Here is a 22,356-nt window from a genome sequence, read left to right on the forward strand (position 1 = left end):
CTTAAAATAGCCCGGCAATCCACTGACCTTGTTCTTTCAGGATTAACACAAGTGGCGATATCACTAGTCCTCAAGATGGCAGCTGGGTAGCCAAGTGCTAGCTCATCAAGCAACAAGACATGGGTTCACTTTAAAAAGTCCATTTCTAGTGCTTCCTGCCATGAAAAAATATTCCTTAAAGTGTCATAAAACAATCCCTTGTGTCACTTACTAGTGTGTTATGGCCAAATGTCTGAATAACAACTTGAAAAACACATTTTTGTCTGCTAAAAGAATCTTTTCAACAATTTGTTGATTTGATTAAGTCTATGGGGGAGCAGGTGGGGAGCTTGCTTGATTCCTGTGATTAAGCTGAATCTATGGCAAACAACAGTCGTCTTGATTGGTTGTTTCAAGGTCATGAGCAAAAACATTTCATGATGACATGATATTAACATTGAACGAGCTATTGTGGAGAATAGACCCAGGATATTTATCAAAATGAATGGACATACACACGTATAATAAACTAGAAAATCAAGGGTGGTCAAACAGTTGCTAATTTCTACCTGTATCATTTGTGTATTTGAGTCAAGTCTGACAAATGAGGGTCTTAAGGTGTTTATACCAGCTGGATTAGTCTGGTCAGGAGATTAGAAGTGTCTTGAAATGTTTACAATCATGATTTATGATTGTTATTGTTAACAGAAATAGAGCCACAGGGCTGTACAGCTCACTTGAAACTCATTGGAAAGAAATAATGGCTGGTATCAATACAATTGGCAAGGAATTCTGTGTCATGTTTTAGACATACCATTGCTAGTAATTCACTAGGATTATTTATAAAAAAGATAAGCTGTTTCAGAGATCTTGAGCTGTTCTTCAAGGTCAAAGGTATCTTGATACAAATTGAAAATATACCCAGATTATGTTTCATGTATTACTGATGATCATATTATATAGTATGACCAGAAATTATTGAGAATTTTAGGAATATGTTTAATTAAACATTTTCAGTGATTCTCAGTATGGATGATTTAGAGAAGAGAAAGTTGATTTTAGAGTATTATAACAAGGACATCAGATCAGCTTAAGTGATTTCAAGTAGAACAGGCATCCCTTTGTCCACTGTTTATCGTGTTTTGAAAAATATTGCAAACGGATGTGGCATTGGGCACCAGGGAGGTGCAGGTAGGCCCAGAAAATTGACTGTCGGTGACAGGAGGTGGCTTGGTATTCTTGTTTCTAAAAACAAATGAAGGAGTTTAGAAAACTTAAGGATGGATATGATTGATAGAGGAACTGTGGCTGTCTGTAAGGAGACAATTAGAACTAAACTGCATGCAATGGGTTGGCAGAAAAGTCGAGGAATTTCATCACCGATCATAAAACCTGAACAAAAGGAGCGAAGGTTGAACTGGTGCTTACAGCATAGAAATTGTAACTGGGACAATGTGATTTTCTCAGATGAAAGTTCTGTGTGGCTGTTTCCAAATACACTGAAATTCTGGACCAAACAAACTGAAAAACCTTTGTATCAGCGCCCAAAGTACAGTCTGAAATTGAATGTGTGGGGTGGCATATCTGTGTTAGGGGCAACGCCCCTGTGTTTTTGAAGGGAATATGAACAGTGAGCGGTACACAGATATTCTCGAGGGACATCTGCTCACGTGGATTTTCCAGCAGGACAACGACCCAAAACATCGTTCAAAGCATTCACTGGCCTGGTTTCGGACCCAAAATATGACATTATTAGATTGGCCAAGCTATAGCCCTGACCTAAATCCAATAGAAAATGTTTGGGGACTTACGAAGGAAAGTGTCAATAAGAAAAATCTGACAAATATTGCTGAAATGAAAGAAGAGGTGGTCCGATATTGGGACAGCATGGACCATGACTTTCTAACGTCTTTGATCAGTAGTATGCCCCGCCGCATTGAAGCCTGCATTGCTGCCCATGGTGACGTGACAAAATACTAACTGTTCACCTGTCTTTGAGTCTGGAGTTATGTTCTGCTAATATTCACATTTAATACATGAGTAATGAGTGAAATTTTTAAAAAATTTACAATCTTTAAATTCTCAATAATTTCTGGTTGTACTGTATATGCTGCAAATAATTTCATAACGACACTTTCAGAAATGTCTGAATAAAAGACAAAAAATGACATTTTCAAAATGGCTGTCAAAACGGCCATTTTGAAGTCGGATATGAATATGTAGTCAGGACCATTAATGGATTTCACCTCTAGTCATGCACTTATTTGACAGATGGATTATCAGCCAGGTGAGCTAAACATGTTTTTTCCTATTGATAATCATATTATCTACCACATGGATGGAAGGAAGTGGGAACCTATTCATAAGGAAAGATCGTGATGTTATTTGTCTACATATTTAGATATGAGGACGTGATCGAAGTAGAAAAGCCAGTTGCTTCCTTTCCTGTTGCAAAATATTGTGACAAAATTATTTATTTCTGATATTTTCATATTTTTACTTTGCCTAATATCATGAAATTAAACCATCGTGTTTTTAGTCTGAACTGAATACCTCTTCAAACTTATATAACATAGATATAACATATTCAAGGCAAACAAACCGTATCCACTTTCATTCCTGAAAAGGGGAACAGTTCTAGGATACTGCAATTCACATGGCCAAATTGGTGTTTGTTTCACAGATTTAACCGGAATGTTTATAACTTTGTCACCATCCGAACGAATGCACTTTGATTTTACCAAAGTGGTTAATATCTATGATATACTTAGCAGCTTTGGTTTCGAGGTAATACCAGTTGCCTCCCTTACCCTTTCCCTTACCATGTCGCTGTTTTTGGTAAAATGGGGATAAAAATCAACAGAGGGTTATATATGATTGCGAGAACCAGAGGATGGGACCACTGGTAAGTTTAGGTTTCTTAGAGTCCTGGAGATATAGAGGCTGACTCCACTGAAGAAAAACCAAATACAAGAGAGCATAACACCAGTGACTTTTTGAGAGGAATTTTGTGTTACATTACTGCTTGACAAAGGTAGAAGAAGTGGTATTAAAACGCACTCACAAAATAACAAAGTTGTTATCATTCAAGTTTGTCTATACTAATATGTTTTAACTTTAACAGTCATTAAATATCACCTAATACACCCTAAAATATCACCACTCAGATTCGATAACTGCATAAAGGTGAGCTGTACCTATGGATGCTTATGTTAATTAATTTCATTCATGACCACACCAAAAGACTATTGCCACAAGTAAATGTAGACGTTTTCATAGCATTCTTATTTCCATGTCTGAAGTCTTAAGCAATGCTAAAATATCTTCTCCACTGCAAAACTTCCCAATACTGGATACTTCTTGTATTGTTGACATTATTTGTTTTGCACTGCAAAATAAAGCTGTATGAAACCAGGCTGTAAATGATCAATTTTGTTCCTGAAAAATAGCATTACAATTCCATGACCAATTATTCATCAGTTTATCTTAAAGGTCACATGCAACCAAAAAATCAAACATAATTAAAACACAATTATCACTTCTTCATGACATATAATATGCATTGCTGATTATGAAAAAACAAATAAACAAAATTATAAGCGTATAATCGCAAATCAAAAGTGCAATATTTTGTACTTGGGTTTACCTCCCAAGAAACGAAGCAGCCGGGATACCGAACCCAGTCAGAGCGGGTGGGTGTGCACTCAAGTGTAACGGCTGGTTCATCAGCAGATGCTGCCTTCACGGCTCATTGTGTGTGTATATATAGAGATGTTGGGTTTTGTAAATACATGCTCATTTTTTGTGTATAACATTTTGCAATCAACAGACATCATAACATGTCATGTGTTCAAGTATCACACCTGCCTGTCTGTGTAATTACATAATGTGACAGAGACCGAACTCGGGCCATAAATCAATGCGTTTTGTTTATGGTGTATAGCCTGATTGGTGTTAAGTTCAAATTGCATGTGGTCAGTGATCGCAGTTGTGTATTGAATATTGTCATTAGCAGACAGGCAGGCAAACACACAGGTGTCAATAAAACAAGACATTGGGTTTTGTCTGTGACAGCGACATATCTAAATCACAGTTAGAAATTGTGTCAACGCTAAATAATGACATTGCTTTTAAGTATCGAACTGAGAAAGTGACTCGGTAAGAAGAACGTGTGGTGAAATAGACAAATGAAATTATATAAACAGTTTATTTACTGTCATAACATATAAAAAGCTCGCGCCTGTGAGATATCAACAAAACATTATGAAAATAGGTCACACCAAAGCCTTCACCGAGTATTCACCAGACAGCCCGCTTCCAAGTTGCGCGAACCTATTTCACTGCGCACGTGCTATGAGCGCAGCCCAGCTGTTGAAACCCGTAAACGTTTGAACTCCGATTTCGCGCGGTTGTTTTCATCGCGTTATTTTTCAACTTTATAAGCTGAATTTGCATTTTTGACGCTTTGTTTCGGTAAGTCCATACCGAAAGGTATCAGAATCTGCAAAGTTGTATTTTACGTTGCATGTGACCTTTAAACATTTCCTTTTAGGAAAACACTTTAAAAAATAGCCATGTAATTAGGAACTATTACCTTAAATCCAATTGTGCATAGGAAATTGAGCCTAAAATGTGTCCTGTCACATTGTACAATTATTCCAAGCAGCCATCATGGTTGTCCACATGACAAAGATGACATGCAGACAAGCCTAAGATAATAACCAGGGTGAATTTGGGACTCAACCCAGGATCAGCAGATCCTGGCATTGTGAAGGCTCACAACTCTGCACAAGAGTACAGGTCTCTCTTCAAAAGTCACCAAGAAATAAAACACACTGGTAATTTGTTTAGCATTTTATTGCCAATAAATAAATATGGTGATATAGCTATACACGGTTCTCCGAAATGGTATTTATACACAGAGAACCAGCTAATGATGATACACCACTAACATGGACACAGATCCCCTCAATATGTAATAAAGGAATACTGACAAGAATTTAACCATCTTAAAGGCATTCTGGTACAATAGATCTTCCCACATGCAAAATTCAACCCTCATCGAGAAGCAAAGGACAAATGTTTAAAATTCATATTTTTGTTTCATGATCTGCAAATATTAGCCATAACCAAAACAAAATAGAAACTTACAATGGCCAAAAAAAATCAAATCCCTTTACTTTTATCACCCATATAAGGAGGTTCACGGTGTTAACATGCGACTTCCTTACAAATGCAAGTACGCACTTTCCTCATATTACATAGACTCACTGAAAGAACCAGGTGTAAAACTGGTACATAATAGCTAGAAGCACTCACAAAATCTAGCATCATAAAGAGAGTAGCAAGTTCTTAAACAAAGTTTAAAAAAACAGAAAATGAAAATATGTACACATTACTTAGTTTTCGAATAAATTCCTTAATCTAAACATGGCCTTTTTCATTCAAAGATAAAAAAGTGTAAGATCTTATCAGTTACAACTGACTGTTTTCAACCATACATTGATTTAAGAGATGCCGAGTGTGAAATCTCCAGTATCATCAACAATACAAGGGATATATAACCTTAACACATGATATATACAGCTGTTATTACATAACAATATATATATATTTTTTAAATATAACCATGCAGGTGTCAGGTGTGCTTTACTCTATTGATCATTTACTTAATTGAATCTCCCTCTTGAAACTGACAAGGAAACTACTAGATATCTGACTGGTGTAGACAGAACATGATTAGTCCACCCAAATTTATTTCCAACATCAAACGAGTGAGTATTGCTTTACCTCACTTTCAGCAATATTCCAGCAAGATCATTGCAAGGGACACCAGAAATGGTCTTCACACACTGTACTCATGTGGGGGAATCGAACCCAGGTCTTCAGCATGACGAACAGACACTTTAACCACTAGGCTACCCCACCGCCACCAACATCAAATGATGCAGGCAGGGATGAAAATCTGTCTCTATTTAAAAGTAAATAGTTTAAGATTGCAAGTATATGCAGATTTGTTTATTGATGAAACAACCTGTGACAAGATCATCTCTTCCTCATGGCTGGAAGCAGGTAACTATTATCTCTGACTGTTACAGTACTCTGTATATTCTAAACAAGCATAAAACATTTATGTTTACAATAATGTTGAATCATTAATTATTATTTCTGAAGTAAAATTAAACGAGACAAATCTGCAAATAATCTGAGCCATAATGGCTACTAGAACACCCGGAATCAAATCTTAACTAGAAACCCATACTCTAATGAAAACTGATGGTGCCAATTACCTTTACAGATGAATAGCTTGAAATAAGAATGATTATATTTTGCCTAACAAGCAATCTGTACACTTACATTGTACATACACAATCATGACAATCATAAATTAAGTATATTCGTAGAAAAAAGATCATAAGAAATGATTTCACCTAAAATTCATAACTATTTCTAAGGACTCCAACACCAAAGCCTGGGAATCATATATATATGATATCTCATCCATAAACATATTTCATGAAAGCACACATGGATATCCCTCTGATCATGTGATCATAATACAGATGATTCATCTTATGATGTCGTCAAACCCCTGTGAATATACAGGACAGCTGAGATAAGATTGAGATTGGTTGCCATGGTAAATATATAACCTCAATTGTGTTAAAGTACAGGCTGCCTCTACCATGGAAGGTTCAGATAGGGATGAGATGATAAACAAATATACAGATCATCCTCAGTTGTCCAGGGAATTATATCTCTATTAAGGGGAGCGTTCATAATTTATGGCACTTTTTTTTTTGAGGGGAGAGAAAGAGTAAAATGATCATTTTAAGGGGTCAGCAATTTTGTACATAAAATTATGTTTGAAATTATGCTTAGAAATTATGGGAAGGGGGGGAAGACATTGATTTTGTACATGACATGCAGGGGGGTCACGTATTTTGTAAATAATGTTAGGGGGGTCATTCACATTGTACATGCTTCTCCATAAAAATCATCATCACCCCCTAGTCATAAATTATGAACGGTCTCTAAGTGAGAATAGATACCCCCCAAATCCTAACACCAGGACCAACTGACCAGCATAATGAACTACATGAGATAAAGCTCTGAAACACTATCAGGTTGTAGACTATGTGATTTGCAAGACAATCTGTGAACAATACACATCATAAAGAATGATTTTATCATGGTACGTATCAAAATGAAAACTATTTATACTTATTAGGTTTACATGTATTTCTTTGAAAGTCCTATTCATTAGGTGAAAAAAATAGAATTTATAAAATATTTTCATCTTCCAAATACATGTAGTAAGGATCTAGCATTTCATGAATCTTGTTTTAATATCTCTTGCATTTTGACATATAGTAAACTTCACTTAAAATGAACAATTAATTTGTTATAACCATTGTTTTTTTTATGCATTTCGAGACAAATAGGAACGAAGCTGAAGGGACCAAAGAGACAGTTCGTTATATCTGCCAGTTTGTTATAAGGGCATGCGTTGTATATGTAGTCTACAGTACTGGAATATTTTACTGTAATAAACAGATAAGTTTGCATTTGGCAGGTAAAGAAATACACTATTTAGCAGTTCTTATTTCTATTCATCTTTTCATTTCTAGTGGGCTGGGCCTGGCTGGCTAAATCAGAATATCAATCTAAAAGGTCTTTTCTTGAATCTTATGACTGTTTCCATTTATGGTTGTTTCCTCTTTAGAGTCACACTGTAATAGTACCTTCTTCACGGGACAGAGAACATGTGTATCTTAGACCGCAACATTCATTTCCTGACAACTTAGAACACATTCTTTTATTTTAGACATTAAACACATACCACCATGACAGTGTTATCACTGAATATCTTTGACAATATGAACAATGTTGTTTCCCTGCTACATTAAACAGTTTAGATGATAAGTCGATTTTTTCAACAACATACAACACCGCTCAGTGTCATCAAACAGAAAAGATGATAGTTGAGTTGTTGCCCCATTCTGTACCATTGCTGTACCACCTGTATCAGCTTGTATCACAGCAAGCTTAAGATGCAGACCTTTCAGTATATACAACCACACCTGTCCCTGCCCAACAGCTGAGAGAAAGCTTTCAGGTTCAAACACTCTCTATATACATCAGTGTTCATCCAAGAGCATAGCATGGTGGCTCTGCTCGATCTATAGAATGGTCAAGCAAGAATTATAAAGCTCTTTGCCATTATAACACCCATGTAGAATAACATAAAATTTATTGAAAAATATGTAGCTGCTGCTGCTGGTGCTGGTGCTGGTGCTGCTGTTGCTGGTGGTCGAGCATCATCTCAGACTGAAGGCAAGTTCAACAGACAGTTGTTGTCTTTCTTTGACTTGTTTTTCTATTGTCCCAATTTGGCCCCATACTGTTAGCAACTAGAATGAACACTGCTCACATCACAGAAGTTGATCTGTGGGTCTACTCCCAGCTCTCCCAGTCATCATCCTGAAAGGAAGAGATCACACTTTCAATCACACAGCATTGCTTAATGTAAATCCCATGAAACATAATCCATTTAAGCTACAAGCTTCATCATAGAAGAAACATCCTACAGCCAAACACTGTTGTGTTGGACTTTGATGAGTTGAACGTGCAGTTATTCAGTCATAGTTTTGCAGTTGTATTGAACCTTGTATATCTATAAGATTTAATACAGCTGCAGCCAACTTAGTCAATGAGTGAGTGAGTATGGTTTTACGCCACTTTTAGCAATATTGCTGCAATATCACGGTGGGGACACCCATGTGGGGAATAAAACCCGGGTCTTCAGCATGACGAGCAAACGCCTTAACCACTAGGCTACCCCACCTCCCCTCCCAACTTAGATAAGGTGGTGTTTGACTGTATTTGTCACTGCAAGTAGGATCAGATTCTGGAGTGTTTAGGTTATAAACATAAGGAAATTATTAAAGGAATACATGGTTAGGTGACAGTCTAACATATTTTTGCTTGATCACACTGCCATATTTCTGGAAATCTACTTACCCCCGCATCCGCATTGGAACCTCTTTTTTTGGCAATGGCTTCGGCAGCCTTCAAGTCTTCCTCTGTCAACTCCACATCAAAGTCCTGCTCCCAATCATCATCTACACTTGGTTCTGGAACCAATCGCAGGTAGTCTGTTGTAACCATGGCAACAAAGACACAACATCAACATGCATGCAGGGAGAGAAACAAAATCAAAAACCAAAATGAAGCAAAGAAAGTCAAAATAAAACTAATAGTTCACAACATAATCATGACATCACTGAATGAAAGAAAGGATAGTTAAACGTCAATCAAAAAGACACATAACCACTACAGAGTGTAAAAATCAAAAGAAAGTTTCGTTAGTCCGTAATACTTATATACACAGATACACATAATACTACTAATAATAATAAGTCATCTTCTATAGCGCACAGTCTCCAAACACCAAGTGATTGCTCGCGGCGCTTAATCAGAATCTGATTCTTATTACCCCGGATAACCCAAGCTGCCCGTTAGGCGCTAGAGGTTATAATCATAAGACTTTATCCCACCGGGTACCCATTTTTCTGCTGGGTGAACAGAGGCAATGTGAACAAACTCACTTGCCTAAGGTGAGAGCACATGCATCACATGTGCTTCGTTGTGGGGCAGGACTGACTCTTAACTACTACATATATCATGTACACATGATACAAAAAGCCATTCTTAAAAACTTCTGAATACATTTTCAGACAAAACAGATTTCTACCCTTTCAACTGATACCTTGCTTCATACAGTCATAACATAGCCCCAAGCTTGTAACCATGGTGACAAACATACTGTGATCTTATTTTCCAGGCATATATACTCAAAACTTAGCTACAAAATAAGCAGGTTCTTTATATAAAAAAAGGTTCACTTTTCACCAAAACGACCATGAGGAATATTATTTTAGTTGCTCCCTCGTTTAATGTTTTTATTAGTTCAATGTCATGACAACCCTTTTCTATTCCCAATTTTGTGAACAATCATTTTGCCTCTTTTCATGCTTTCACACTGAACTTTTGAAGAAATATCAAGTTTTACAAGAGAGGTATGCAGGTATTCATGAGACAATTTGGTTCCAAATACATAAGTGCTTGTGACCCTAGTGACCTCTCTGACACAGTTCAACGTGGTTCCATTTGCCTGCAGTGACTACTGTCCTAAAATACTAACCAAGAGTGTGTTTTGAAAATGTTTTGTGATGGATTACCATCATAATGGAAGGAAGGATTTTACAGCTTGTCTAAACATGCTATTATGCTTCAAGAAAATTGTTTGTCTTGACGATAACATAACACCTACGGAACCAGAGAAATTGCTATGCACACACCAGGATTGTGTCATCATGATGAATTTCGCCACACATCGTTGGTTACTGACTGTCATCCTCAGAACATTTCCATCTTTCACGGGGCATGGATATTTAGACATAAGTTTGAAATAAGCATGTTGTAATGTCTAAGCTAAACTAATGATATGACTACACAATGCCATTTAGAAAGTGGTCAAATGTAACATATGTTATATTTGGGATTACACTTTCTTAGTAAAGTACAGATTCTAGTACTTTTGATGGGTTGAATCCCATCCAGGATTCAAACTCATGATAGCTGACACATTAACCCTTGATATATCTCTCCAACAGTTAACCCTTTTTCTTCCATCATGGTAAAAGCCCTGTTCTGAATTTGGACTACAAACAAAATGGCATATGACAGTTCCTACCTTTATTGCCGCTGGAGTCTGATGTTGGTGACTCCCGGTCGGATCCCACAACTACCAAGTCTCCTTTCACCTTCGTCTTCAGATCTCCACCATCTGCTTCCACAACTGAGTTGTCTCCCTTGGCTACTTCTTCAATGGAGGAGGATGGAAGTTCTACACAAGGAGGTGAATGTGTCTCAGCAGGAACAGAGTTGTCCTGAACTGAAGGCTTTTCTGTGGTCTGTTCTGTCACAACATCATCTTGTTTCTGGGTTTGTGGAAGGTCTGCTGTTTGTGGAGACTTGGATGAAAGAGGTGTGGTTCCACCATGATGGCCAGATGTAACCGAGGAAACATCTTGTTGGTCAGAGGTCACAGAGGAAACATTCTGTTGCTCAGTCGTAACAGAAGAAACATCACGTTGCTCAGTGGCTACAGTTTCAACACTTGGCACGTCCTTTACTTCCTTTTCAGTGGATGGTTTTCCAGAAACCTTGTTCTCTTTAGCCTCTTGTTTTTGTAGACTGGTGGCATCTACCGGTGACACACCACTGTCTTGTTTCCGGGATTTTCCTTCTGTCTCAAGGTTGTTTTGGGTATTCACACCTTGTGAAGAAACACTTTCCTCTGTCCTATTGTCAGATGTTTTGTGTTCTGCAGCTTGAGTAGATTCGCTCTTCACCGGTGGACTCACAGCAACAGGTGCCTGGAGTCTGGATTCCACTGTCTCTGTACTGGAAATGTCCTTGACCTCTGGTTCTGGTTCAAGACGTGAGCGGACACTGTCCTCTTGTCGTATGTCCTTCAGTTCTTTGGCAGTCACTGTTTCAAACTCATCACACTCATCTCCACTCCAGTCATCTAAAGACATCAAAACAGCACATATCAGTTACAAAACCAAGAAAAGGAAACAAGGACAGTACTATATACAAAAAACTCACTATGAGAAGACTGCGGATGTTGACATCAACTCAACAAGTGTTTGGAGTCAGGTTAAGGATGCCAAGTGAGTGCTGACCACTTGTTAACCTTGAGAGGAGAGGTATTGCTTGGGACTTCTTCACCTCCCAGCAACCTATGTTGGTCGTCAGTGATGACTTGATGGTAGGTATCAGCGACGTGGTTAACTGCGTGCCACTGTACCTCAACGTATTTCTGGCTGCTATCATACAGCTGGAATATTGCAGATTGTTGCCCTAAACAACAAACACAACAACAAACATCTCATGGACAAACTACCTTCCCATCCTAGACTGTCCTCTTCTGTGGGTGTCTCTGCTCGCTTCATCAGCGCCTGTTTCCGAGCTTCATCCTGCTGGAGCTGGAACACCTTGTAGAAGTAGCGCTGCCAGAACTCAGAGTGGGACAGCTCGGGAGGGCACCTGCATTAACCCAATTCAGATTAATATGGTTAGAGCACATCTGGGTCACATGCTTTCTGGCATCTCCCTGACCTTGCAAAATAGTTCATACTGAAAAGTTTGTTACCAAATATTATATGGTTTGTGTTACACACACTCCAAATCATCATGTCAGTCAATTTAGAGAATAATCTAAGAGCCACAAGGAATAAGGTATTTTATCAGTGGTGTAGAGACAGAATGGCGACCCCTATATTCAAGTCTGAGACCCCCAAAGAGTGTGTGATCAGGATGAGAACTGTCTTCAGCAACCCATGCTTCTAAGAAGGGACCAACAGGATTGGGTGATCAGGCTAACCGACTTGGCTGATACATGCCAGTGTATAGATCGATGCTCATGTTGTCAGTCAATGGATTGTTTACTGACTGCCATCATACTGTTTGAGTATTGCTGAGTGCAGCACTAAACAAAAAAACAAAGACAACAGAAACACACTTGTATAGTTTTGTGTTTGACTGAATCCTTATATAACTCCCAAGTGTCATCACAACTGGACCTACTGCTTCAACTCACCAGTTTTGTGTAGAGACCGCGAACTTCCACCTTCACAACCAGAAGCTCAGAGATTGCTCCTTTCTGCTCTTCCAGATTAAACGTCTTCAGCCATTCCTGGAACTCCTTGGGTGAGCCACTTGGTTCATTCAGGTATGTGCCCGGATCTACCTGTACAGCATGTAGTCGCACCTGAAATCAGTCACAGATTTGGTCATAGGTTTATCAAATTAGTCTTGATTTAAAGAATATGTGATAAAAGCTCCAGACAGTGCTCAACACAAGAGACATTCTCTCACATGTTATCTTCATGGGGTACTCTAAGTTTCCTTTGGGTATTCAATCAATCTCTTTCTTTCTACTACATGAGGGGCATGTAGGGTAGCCTAGTGGTTAAAGTATTCACTCATCATGCCGAAGACCTGGGTTCGATTCCCTGCAATGGTACAATATGTGAAGCCTATTTCTGGCGTCCCTGTACCATTATATTGCAAAAGCGGCGCAAAACTAAACTCACTCACTCTACCACTTAAGTGCTTGAAATATAGAGCCATGTTAAATACCCAATGTCACTGATATTCATGGATCAAAATGGTGTGCGAAATAGTTTAAAATTTTGCTAGCCTATAGGGCGAGCTATTCCTGAAAGTTACTAGCCCACAAAATAATTCACAAGCCTGAAATTTGAATGTAGACACAGGTTTCATCATTAAGCTGCTAATATGATGAACATTTTTATCAGGCAAAATGTTGCATGATTTAAAAGTGTATCATAACTTAACAATATGGAGAGAGGGATATATTTACAAATGATCCCATTAAAACTCACTAGCCAGTCGAGCCAGTGACTGTGGAGATTTTCTGGCCGACTGGAATTTTACTAGCCACGGGCTAGCGGGCCAGTGGCTATTTTGCACACTGGATAAAAACCATGACACATACTCTGTTTCTGTATGTGTAATTTGGTACCCAATGCAGGTGTTTCCTTATCTTTTCTTACTGACAGAAAGCAGGCATCATCTGTACACAAAGTCCGCCACAGCCAGCAATGCATGGATTTGCCACACCTCACTTATTGTAAGATAGATATGTGTCACTTTTATGAAAAAGTGCTACATGTGACTCAATGTGGAAGCACATGAACACATACTAATACTGACTGACTGAGTTTGGTTTTACGCCACTTTTAGCAATATTCCATCAACATCACGGCGGGGGACTCCAGAAATGGGCTTCACACATTGTACCCATGTGGGGATTCGAACCCCGGGTCTTCGGCGTGACGAGCCAACGCTTTAACCATTAGGCTACCCCACCGCCCCACATATACTAATAAGAAGTTTCTCAAATGGTGTAGACATAGAATAAACTTTTTAAAAAGTCCCCTTATCAGTTAGAGCCAAATACGCTTGAAATATAATCGAATAATGATTTGCTTGTTTGTAACGCCGCACTAAGAAATATTCCAGCTAGATGGCGGCAGTCTGTAAATATTCGAGGCTGTACCAGACAATCCAGTGATCAACATCATGAGCACCGATCTACGCAATTGGGATACGATAACATGAGTCAAGACTTCAAATTGTGTACAATGTTTTTGTTATTAATTCCAAATTTGTAAGTGCTGCTTGTACAGTAGTCCTACCTTTGAGCGGTCATACAACATGCCAGCTGTGCCCCGATCTCTTGGCTTGACTGGCTCCTCCTTGTCCTCAGCAGGAATCTTCAGCGCACTCGACACTCCTTCCGAAGAAGCCACTGATGCTCTGCTTCATCTTGTCCTTGGCTGCCTCAGTGTTCTCAGCCTAGAAAGGTTCCACAACCAAATCATCAGGGAAAGAAGCCTTTCAAAATTTCCCACTAGACCACAGGATCAGTGAGTGGACAATAATTAGTGGTCCTGTCTGTACTTCACTGGTCCAAATAACATTTGTAAATTTACTTAAGAAATTCACTGGGCACCAGGACCACTGCAAACTTATCATTTAGTGGTCCTGATGAAATTTTACTAGCCAGGGACCACAGGACCAGCGTAAGTTTCACACACTGAATCATGCAAATCCTTCCGAGTGAGTCAGTAAGGTCTAATGCTGCTTCCAACAGTGTTTCAGTTACAACAAAGCATGTCAGCTTGAAGTCAGCTTGAAGTCAGCTTGACAGAAGCCTGAAGGGATGCAAGTCATCAGCATGACCCTCTCGAGTATAGATATAGTGCTGACAAACCTCTGCATATCACCTTTCCCAAGGGGCATAGTTTAGTCATGCATGAAGCTTGCTCATCATGCCAAAGATCTTGGTCTAGATTCAATATCCCTTGCTTTGAGTTTGATATTGCTGGAATATTGCTTAAAAGCAGACTAAAACCATATTCACTCACTAAGGGACCATTCATATTTTATGGCTAGGGGGGATGATGATGATTTTTATGGAGAAGCATGTACAACGTGAATGTCCCCCCCTAAAATTTATGTACAAAATAAGTGACCCCCCTGCATGTCATGTACAAAATCAATGACCCCCCATTCCCATAATTTCTAAGCATAATTTTAAACATATTTTTATGTACAAAATTGATGCCCCCATGTGTTTACAAAATTGATGACCCCCATATGTGTTTACAAAATTGATGACCCCCAATCCCCACAACAAAATGGGTGACCCCCTTAAAAGCATCATCCCCCCCAGCCATAAATTATGAACGGTCCCTAACTCAAACTTTTAAAACCTCCATGTGTCCTTGCCAAAAGGAATATTTAGCATGTTAAGAAATCCAATTTTCAATTGATGACATCAGAATGAAAACACTTGTGTCATACTGATTATGACTAGAACTGACTTAACACCTCTGGACAAAATTGTGTCGTGTGATAATTAGCCCTGATAACAATGCATGCTGATGCAGCTGACCATAATACTTATGTAACATATTAAATACACAGCTAATGTAGCATGACATAATAAAGGAATGTTAACATTCTCTGATTTAGTACAGGGATTTATGGAGGATTCTGAGATAGGTCTCATTGGCAGGCAAACTGGATAAACAACCATTATTTTGTTCAAAATGTGGATTACATATGTACATGCTCATTTTCTTCCCAGAGGTTACTTGTCACATCTTCCTACAAACCTCTGTTCTAATACGGCCCTTTCATGGTGCGAGTGTTCAGGATTCGTGATTTATTGCAATCAGATTTAGTTGTGCAGTCAGCAACATTGTTTCAAAAGTGATCATTCCCAAGGTCTCGGTAATTTCTGTATGCTTCGAGAAAACTAGAACCTCTTCCCCTGCGTGATGTGCAAACGTTTCTTCTAGACAGAACTCAGTCATGTAATAGCAGATCAATGGCGTCTCCATCGCCCTCGTTGACAACGAACAAGCTAGCCATTAAATGCCTTGTGTGTCACATCAACACAAGTCCCTGGCAGAGGAGGGATATTTGTGGCTACACATTTGCTTGCATTAGGCAAGCTGGATCTAAGTCGATGTAACATGTGTTCTGATTGGATAGAAAGAAGGGAGATAATTCATGTTACGATTTGTTGGCTCTAGGGGATTTTATGAGAACCAGGAAATATGGCTGTATTAGAACAGAAGTTCGTAGGAAGATATGACAAGCAACCTCTGTGGGAAGAGAATGATACACGCTCTGATGTATTAAACATTGCATTCCATAAAATGATTCATTTAATCATCTTTTCTTTTCAATGGTCTTGTTAAAAGTTACATAATTACTTCTACAAAACTGTTATCACTTGCCCGATAATGGTGTTAGCATCTACACCAAAATGTCACATCTATTGCAACGAACAAGTTGTCAGTCCATAAATCTTGTTCTTCTTAATAATATCAGCTTCTAAATGACTTCAAAGAAGAAGAAAACTTCTACTGACTTGAATTGTGTAAAGTTAAATTTCACTTCAGGAGATTGTATTGATATTTACTGCAGACTTGGGGCTCTATGACAGCCTCGGAAAAGGTCTTGATCAACACCTTGATTGCAAGAACTATTCTAGTTTCTCCATGTGTGTACTTTATGCATCTCTGACAGGTGAGGTGAGGTGAGGTGAAATTGGGTTTTACGTCGTGCTTGAGAATATTTCGCTCATATGACGACGTGTATGCATGTGTATCTTCTTGTACTAGCCCAGACTGAAGCTGGATTTATAGTGCTAGCCCACTGAGATACCATGCCGCAGTGAAGCAGGAATACCCCACTCAGACACATTATACTGACTCAGGGCCGACCAGTCCTTGTTGTACCCATTAATGCCGAGCACCAGGCAGGGACCAACAAGTACCATATTTTAACGTCTTTTGGTATGACGCAGTCGGGGATTGAACCCGCGACCTTCCGCTCTCCAGGCGGACGCTCTAACCACTACACCACAGAGGCGGTCGCATCTCTGACAGAAATACAGTAGTTCTAATGAAATAAGTGTTGCATATGGAACATTTGGTTAGTGTGGCGTAAAGAGAATTCGGAAACAATTTGTAAATCAATTCTTTTTTGGCACTGTACATGCTAAATCAGGATTTTTCTTTCCAAAACAAGAATAATATACCTTGAGAGTTTCTTGAATCGTGGAGCTGGTGACCTGGACAGCAGAAGCTGTGTCATTTTGCATTGTTGATGTGAACTCTGCTAGATCCTTTTTGACAAAGTCCATGGCTGAGGTCGTCTGATTTCATACACAGAGAAAGTAGAGCTGATCAAGTTAAGTGATTTCATCAAAACTTGATTGGTTTCAGTATCCAGCAAAGGAACTGATCACAAAATAATAGACTGCTTAGTTTTCAACAAAATGGCGCAGCCATAGCATGGACATGATGAATAGTTTATTGCTATGGATTTACTTGGGTTGATGAAATTGAATGTAAGAGGTGTTGAAACAGACAGTGTCAAAAAAGGAATGACTTTATCATGTTTATAGCATATGTAATGTTTGCTTTGAAGATCATAGTAAAAACATCAGCTACATTTTTGGCAACTGTAAGAGGTTTAAGCAGTGTAATTTACATCACTGTCATGAAACTAAAAGATACAGAAAAAGATTTGACTAAATCTATTAATTTCCATTATTGTTCATGACTGGTCACAATGTGATCATTGATTGATGTTTTCAAACCAATCAATTAAATCTAGACATCTAAACAATGATTTTTATTCCTCTGAAACGAAGCAAATAATCAACACTATATTTATCATCGTATATATATATGCAATTTCGGTTTGGCTACATACAGACTTGTTAACGTAATGACAGTGGACAAGACCACCATGGAGGGTTTACATTCATAACATTGACAATGGATGTGACTATGACGACAAAATCAGATAGCGATCACATATGATCATATGCAAACCTTTTCCTTGGCAGCCTGCAGCCATCCACCCCACCAAGACCCGCCATCACTCGTTCCGCTGCTGTGGAAACATCAAGAGATTTTTTAAAACTACTATCCCAAATATCGTGTCTATCGAATGAATTATCAGCTGTTTGCAAAACAATGAAACCTGAAACATTTGTTGGCTTACGCGCAGTTCTCTGGTGTCAGATATAACTGTCAGCGCTGAAGAAAATCAAACCTTAAGTACGACAAAACATATTTTAGTGATTGTCACTGTCATGTCAGAATGTAGGAATCATGTTGGCATATTTTGAAAGTACCAAGTCTACAAGATGTAGGCCAAGTAGACATATTTGTAATCAATTTTGGGACATTTATCAACTGCGTGTTAACTTACATGCAACATCTCCTCTTTCATAATTAACCAGTCATTTCATTTAAAGGATAATTAATATTTCATTCTGCCATCTTAGAATAATACCTCTTCATCAACAACGCTACAAACGGCCTTTATTACCAACCATTTACTGTCTACTGACCTGTCAGCCATGTTTGTTGTTTTGTAATCTCGAACCCAAATCGATATGTGAATAAATACCGGAATAATTATCTTTTAATGTCTTATAATGCCTTGGGTTGTATTGTGTTTGTTGCATAAATGTGCACCTCCTATATTTGTTGGAGACTGTTATCAACTTCCCTTACAAACATAATAATATTCCTACATTGGTTATTTTCAGGGGTCCATTTTTAGTAGGCGAGCGCGTGATCCATTTGACTGGGCTCTTGTCTATTTGATGTAGCGCACCGCATTACGGCGCATTGCAAGGCGACTGATTAAAATATTGTCGAAGTCTGTTGTCATAATTTCTTTGAGTGGCATTTTTAGAAGTTGGAAGTCAGATAGAACAAGTATATATGGATGACAACTTCTTTTATTCTACAGCACGACGTTTCGATACAGGTTCGTGCTCTAGAATATATAAGAAGTTGTCATCCATATATACTTGTTCTATATGTTGTCGTAATGACACAAAGACGATCGAAATTCCCCAATAACATTCTGTTCCTTCAGTTTTTAGACAGTAATAAGAGTGACAGCGCGCGCGTGTGTGTGTGTGTGTGTGAGAGAGAGAGAGAGAGAGAGAGAGAGGATGGTAGGATGGATGAATAATCGAGTGATGCTATTTGTACGCCGCCCTCGTAATGACCACGTACACACATGTACACAAACTGTCTCCTTTATTATGCTTAATTCCACCCATATGATGTAACTGGAATCCTGTTCAAAGCGGGAGTACACAATGTTATTTAAATACACAATTTACCATTTAGAAAGTTGTCAAATACAGCATTTGTTATATTTGGGATTATACTTTGATGCTGTTCAAACTCACTCTCTCACTCACGTATGGAAACATCGCGACAAAAACGTTATATGCAGACATTTCCAATATTATCTAATATTTACCGATTATGTGATTACAGTCTATTAAATAGGTGATGATGATTTGGAGATTTAACGTGCGCTTACCGACATATATTGCGTATTTCCCACACGGTACAATAACTAAATGATAATGATTTGGACATTTAACGTGCGCTTTCCAACATTATGGGTATTTCGCACACGGAAATGTAATAAATAGTATTACACTGTGAATGAGTGAGTTCAGTTTATCGCCGCTTTTAGCAATATTCCAGCAATATCACGGCGGGGGGACACCAGAAATCGGCTTCACACATTGTGCCCATGTGGGGCATCGAACCCGGGTCTTTGACGTGACGAGCGGATGCCTTAACCACTAGGCTACCCCACCGCCCCTGATGATGATGATTTGAAGTTTTACGTCGGCTTCTGGCTGTAGCCAATGTCGCCCCTAGTATTACGCTGTGTTTATATATATATAAGGCTATATTCTGTTACTGAACGACACCATACATTGGGGGTGGAGGTGTAAACATCTACACACAGTTTGATTGGTCAATTAAACTGTGGCTCCACCCCGTATTCAAATCGAGTTTTCAGCGGTATGCGGCCTATGTACAGCGCTATTACGAGGTGCCTACACACGTAACTATGAACAGACACCGAGATGGCGGCCTCGGATAAATACGACGACGATCGACTCTGGTCTCCCGAAACCTGCAAACTGAGTGACATTGTTCCTGAAATTCCGACTCTTGTACGGGTTACTGAAGGAATATACAGTCTCAACGATGCCGGAACCTTCAGTCAAGGCGATCTGATTAAAATCGACACCTGCCAGTCTTTGAAGCGGGTGACGGCCTATCTCACCAAACCAGGAAGTGATTCGAGGTATGCATTCATATAAGCATTTCACCCCTCAGTTGCGTTACACACACAGTGTTACGTGCTTTCTAAATGACTTGTCAAGTAAACATGTAAACAAGAGCCCTTTAATGATTAAGTTCACTGATTGGTCTACACAGCTAACACATATTATTCAGTTCAAGTGTGGATGTATCTGTATTTATTAACTGTTACATATATATGTAGCACAACATTGTACACTTTATTTAGTCAATGTATAATTATTACTCACATATTTGAAAAATATATGGAATTACACACCAAGGCATGGTTGTGTTACTCACCATATTACTCGTCAATACGACACGATACTGTGTCCAGCACAATGACATATGTTTTTCTGACCACATGTATTTCAGAACGAAAGCTAAACAAAATTATTTTGGTATCGTAAACCTCTCTCACGGACTCACTCACTCACTCACTCACGGACTCACTCACTCACTCTTGCTGATTTGTTGATAGTAACCTGATGTATGTTCCTGGGGCATATCACAAAGGTCACGTCAACCCGACAGTGTTATCGAGTATATATATATATATAGCAATCCGATAGACTGACTGCCTGCGGCTTTTAGCAATATTCCAGCAACATCACGGCGGGGGACACCAGAAATGGGCTTCACACATTATACCCATGTGGGGATTCGAACCCGGGTCTTCGGCGTGACGAGCCAACGCGTTAACCACTAGGCTACCCCACCGCCCCAATCCGATAGAACCTAATATACTGTAATATATGCAAACGAGGTGACTTTACACGAAACTGCTTGTCATGAGCTTCTTACATCGATGCAATATCACAAGTTCATGCCTATTGTCTAACGGTCCTAGTACCCAAATATAGATGGGTAAGTAGATTACATCGCACAACACTGTCATAATTGACCAACTTGCAAAAATACCCATGCTGAATGAGTAACCATGGGATATTCGGGAAGTATGAGGATTTTGTAAGGAGATTAGATATTTTATTCACATGCAGCTGCCATACTAGACTATATGAGCCGAAGGGGTTTTTTGTATAAAGAAACACAGTGCAACAATGTGTTTTTTTGTGTCTGACGGTTTTTTTTCAACAAATGAAGCATAATGATGTCTTTTAAGCTCTTTCCGGACAAGCTACCATTTGAAAACAAATGAACATAAAATAGAACACTGGTGAAACTACGTATTTAAGAAATATTTAAAACAACGACATCCTCTGATGAGAATAGGACCCTAGTTTGCTTCCGTCTCACGAGTGTCACACAATTAAAAGGTCACTTTGCAAAGACTCGACAATGACTCTCATAACACAGTCATTGTTGTCATGGCTATACGGAAACACGATAATAAACTCAGTATCATTAAACGTGTACCCGGTGTACAGGCCCGTGCATCCGATGTACCCCGTGTGGTGGCCTTTTACCCGATGTACCCGATGTACGTGCCTGTTTACCCGATGTACCCTGTTTGGGGTTTGTGTACCCGATGTACCCTATGTACGAGCCTTAATACCCAATGTACCCTGTGTGGGGGCTTGTGTACCCGATGTACCCCGCGTGGGCCGATGTACCCTCTGTGCAAACCTGTGCACCCGATGTGCCCCGTGTGGGCTGATGTACCCTCTGTGCAAACCTGTGCACTCGATGTACCCTCTGTGCAAACCTGTGCACCCGATGTACCCCGTGTGGGCTGATGTACCCTCTGTGCAAACCTGTGCATCCGATGTACCCTCTGTGCAAACCTGTGCACCCGATGTACCCCGTGTGGGCTGATGTACCCTCTGTTCAAACCTGTGCATCCGATGTACCCTCTGTGCAAACCTGTGCACCCGATGTACCCTCTGTGCGACCCTTTGCACCCTGTATGCGACCGTCTCTACCTGATGTACCTTGCGATTTACATCCATTGCACCCGGACCGGTTAAGGTGTACCCATTTTCCAGATTTCTCTCTATAACGTCACAAACGTGTACGTCCCCGAGAGCTAGAATATGTTGCCCTTTTCTAGTGTTAAGTTATTAATATTTGCTGTTAATGTCGTTATCGTTTC

The 22,356-nt window shown here is 39.3% G+C and overlaps 2 protein-coding genes across 5 annotated transcripts in view; one reads left to right on the top strand and one right to left on the bottom strand.

Annotated features, from left to right (window-relative positions):
* Window positions 1-7,597: 7,597 nt before the first annotated feature.
* LOC124255032 (BSD domain-containing protein 1-like) lies at window positions 7,598-18,561 on the bottom strand. Its single transcript, XM_046688867.1, is given in 10 exon segments — window positions 7,598-8,463; window positions 9,004-9,116; window positions 10,739-11,578; window positions 11,957-12,099; window positions 12,636-12,823; window positions 14,277-14,378; window positions 14,380-14,436; window positions 17,198-17,314; window positions 18,000-18,060; window positions 18,524-18,561. Coding segments are annotated over 10 exon segments (1,659 nt in total). The 5' UTR covers window positions 18,535-18,561; the 3' UTR covers window positions 7,598-8,436.
* A 1,459-nt stretch (window positions 18,562-20,020) lies between these two features.
* LOC124254989 overlaps window positions 20,021-22,356 on the top strand; it is a 50,699-nt gene continuing 48,363 nt past the window's right edge. For 3 of the 4 annotated variants that reach the window (XM_046688830.1, XM_046688831.1, XM_046688832.1), the window contains exon 1: window positions 20,021-20,304. In XM_046688830.1, coding sequence (XP_046544786.1) covers window positions 20,081-20,304 — 224 coding nt within the window. In that variant the 5' untranslated portion in view covers window positions 20,021-20,080. The remainder of the gene's footprint in view (window positions 20,305-22,356) is intronic. The other variant, XM_046688833.1, reaches the window with a different exon arrangement.

This window comes from Haliotis rubra, unplaced genomic scaffold (genome assembly GCF_003918875.1).
Source record: "Haliotis rubra isolate DU_JTF1 unplaced genomic scaffold, ASM391887v1 Scf59, whole genome shotgun sequence".
Lineage (NCBI taxonomy): Eukaryota > Metazoa > Mollusca > Gastropoda > Lepetellida > Haliotidae > Haliotis > Haliotis rubra.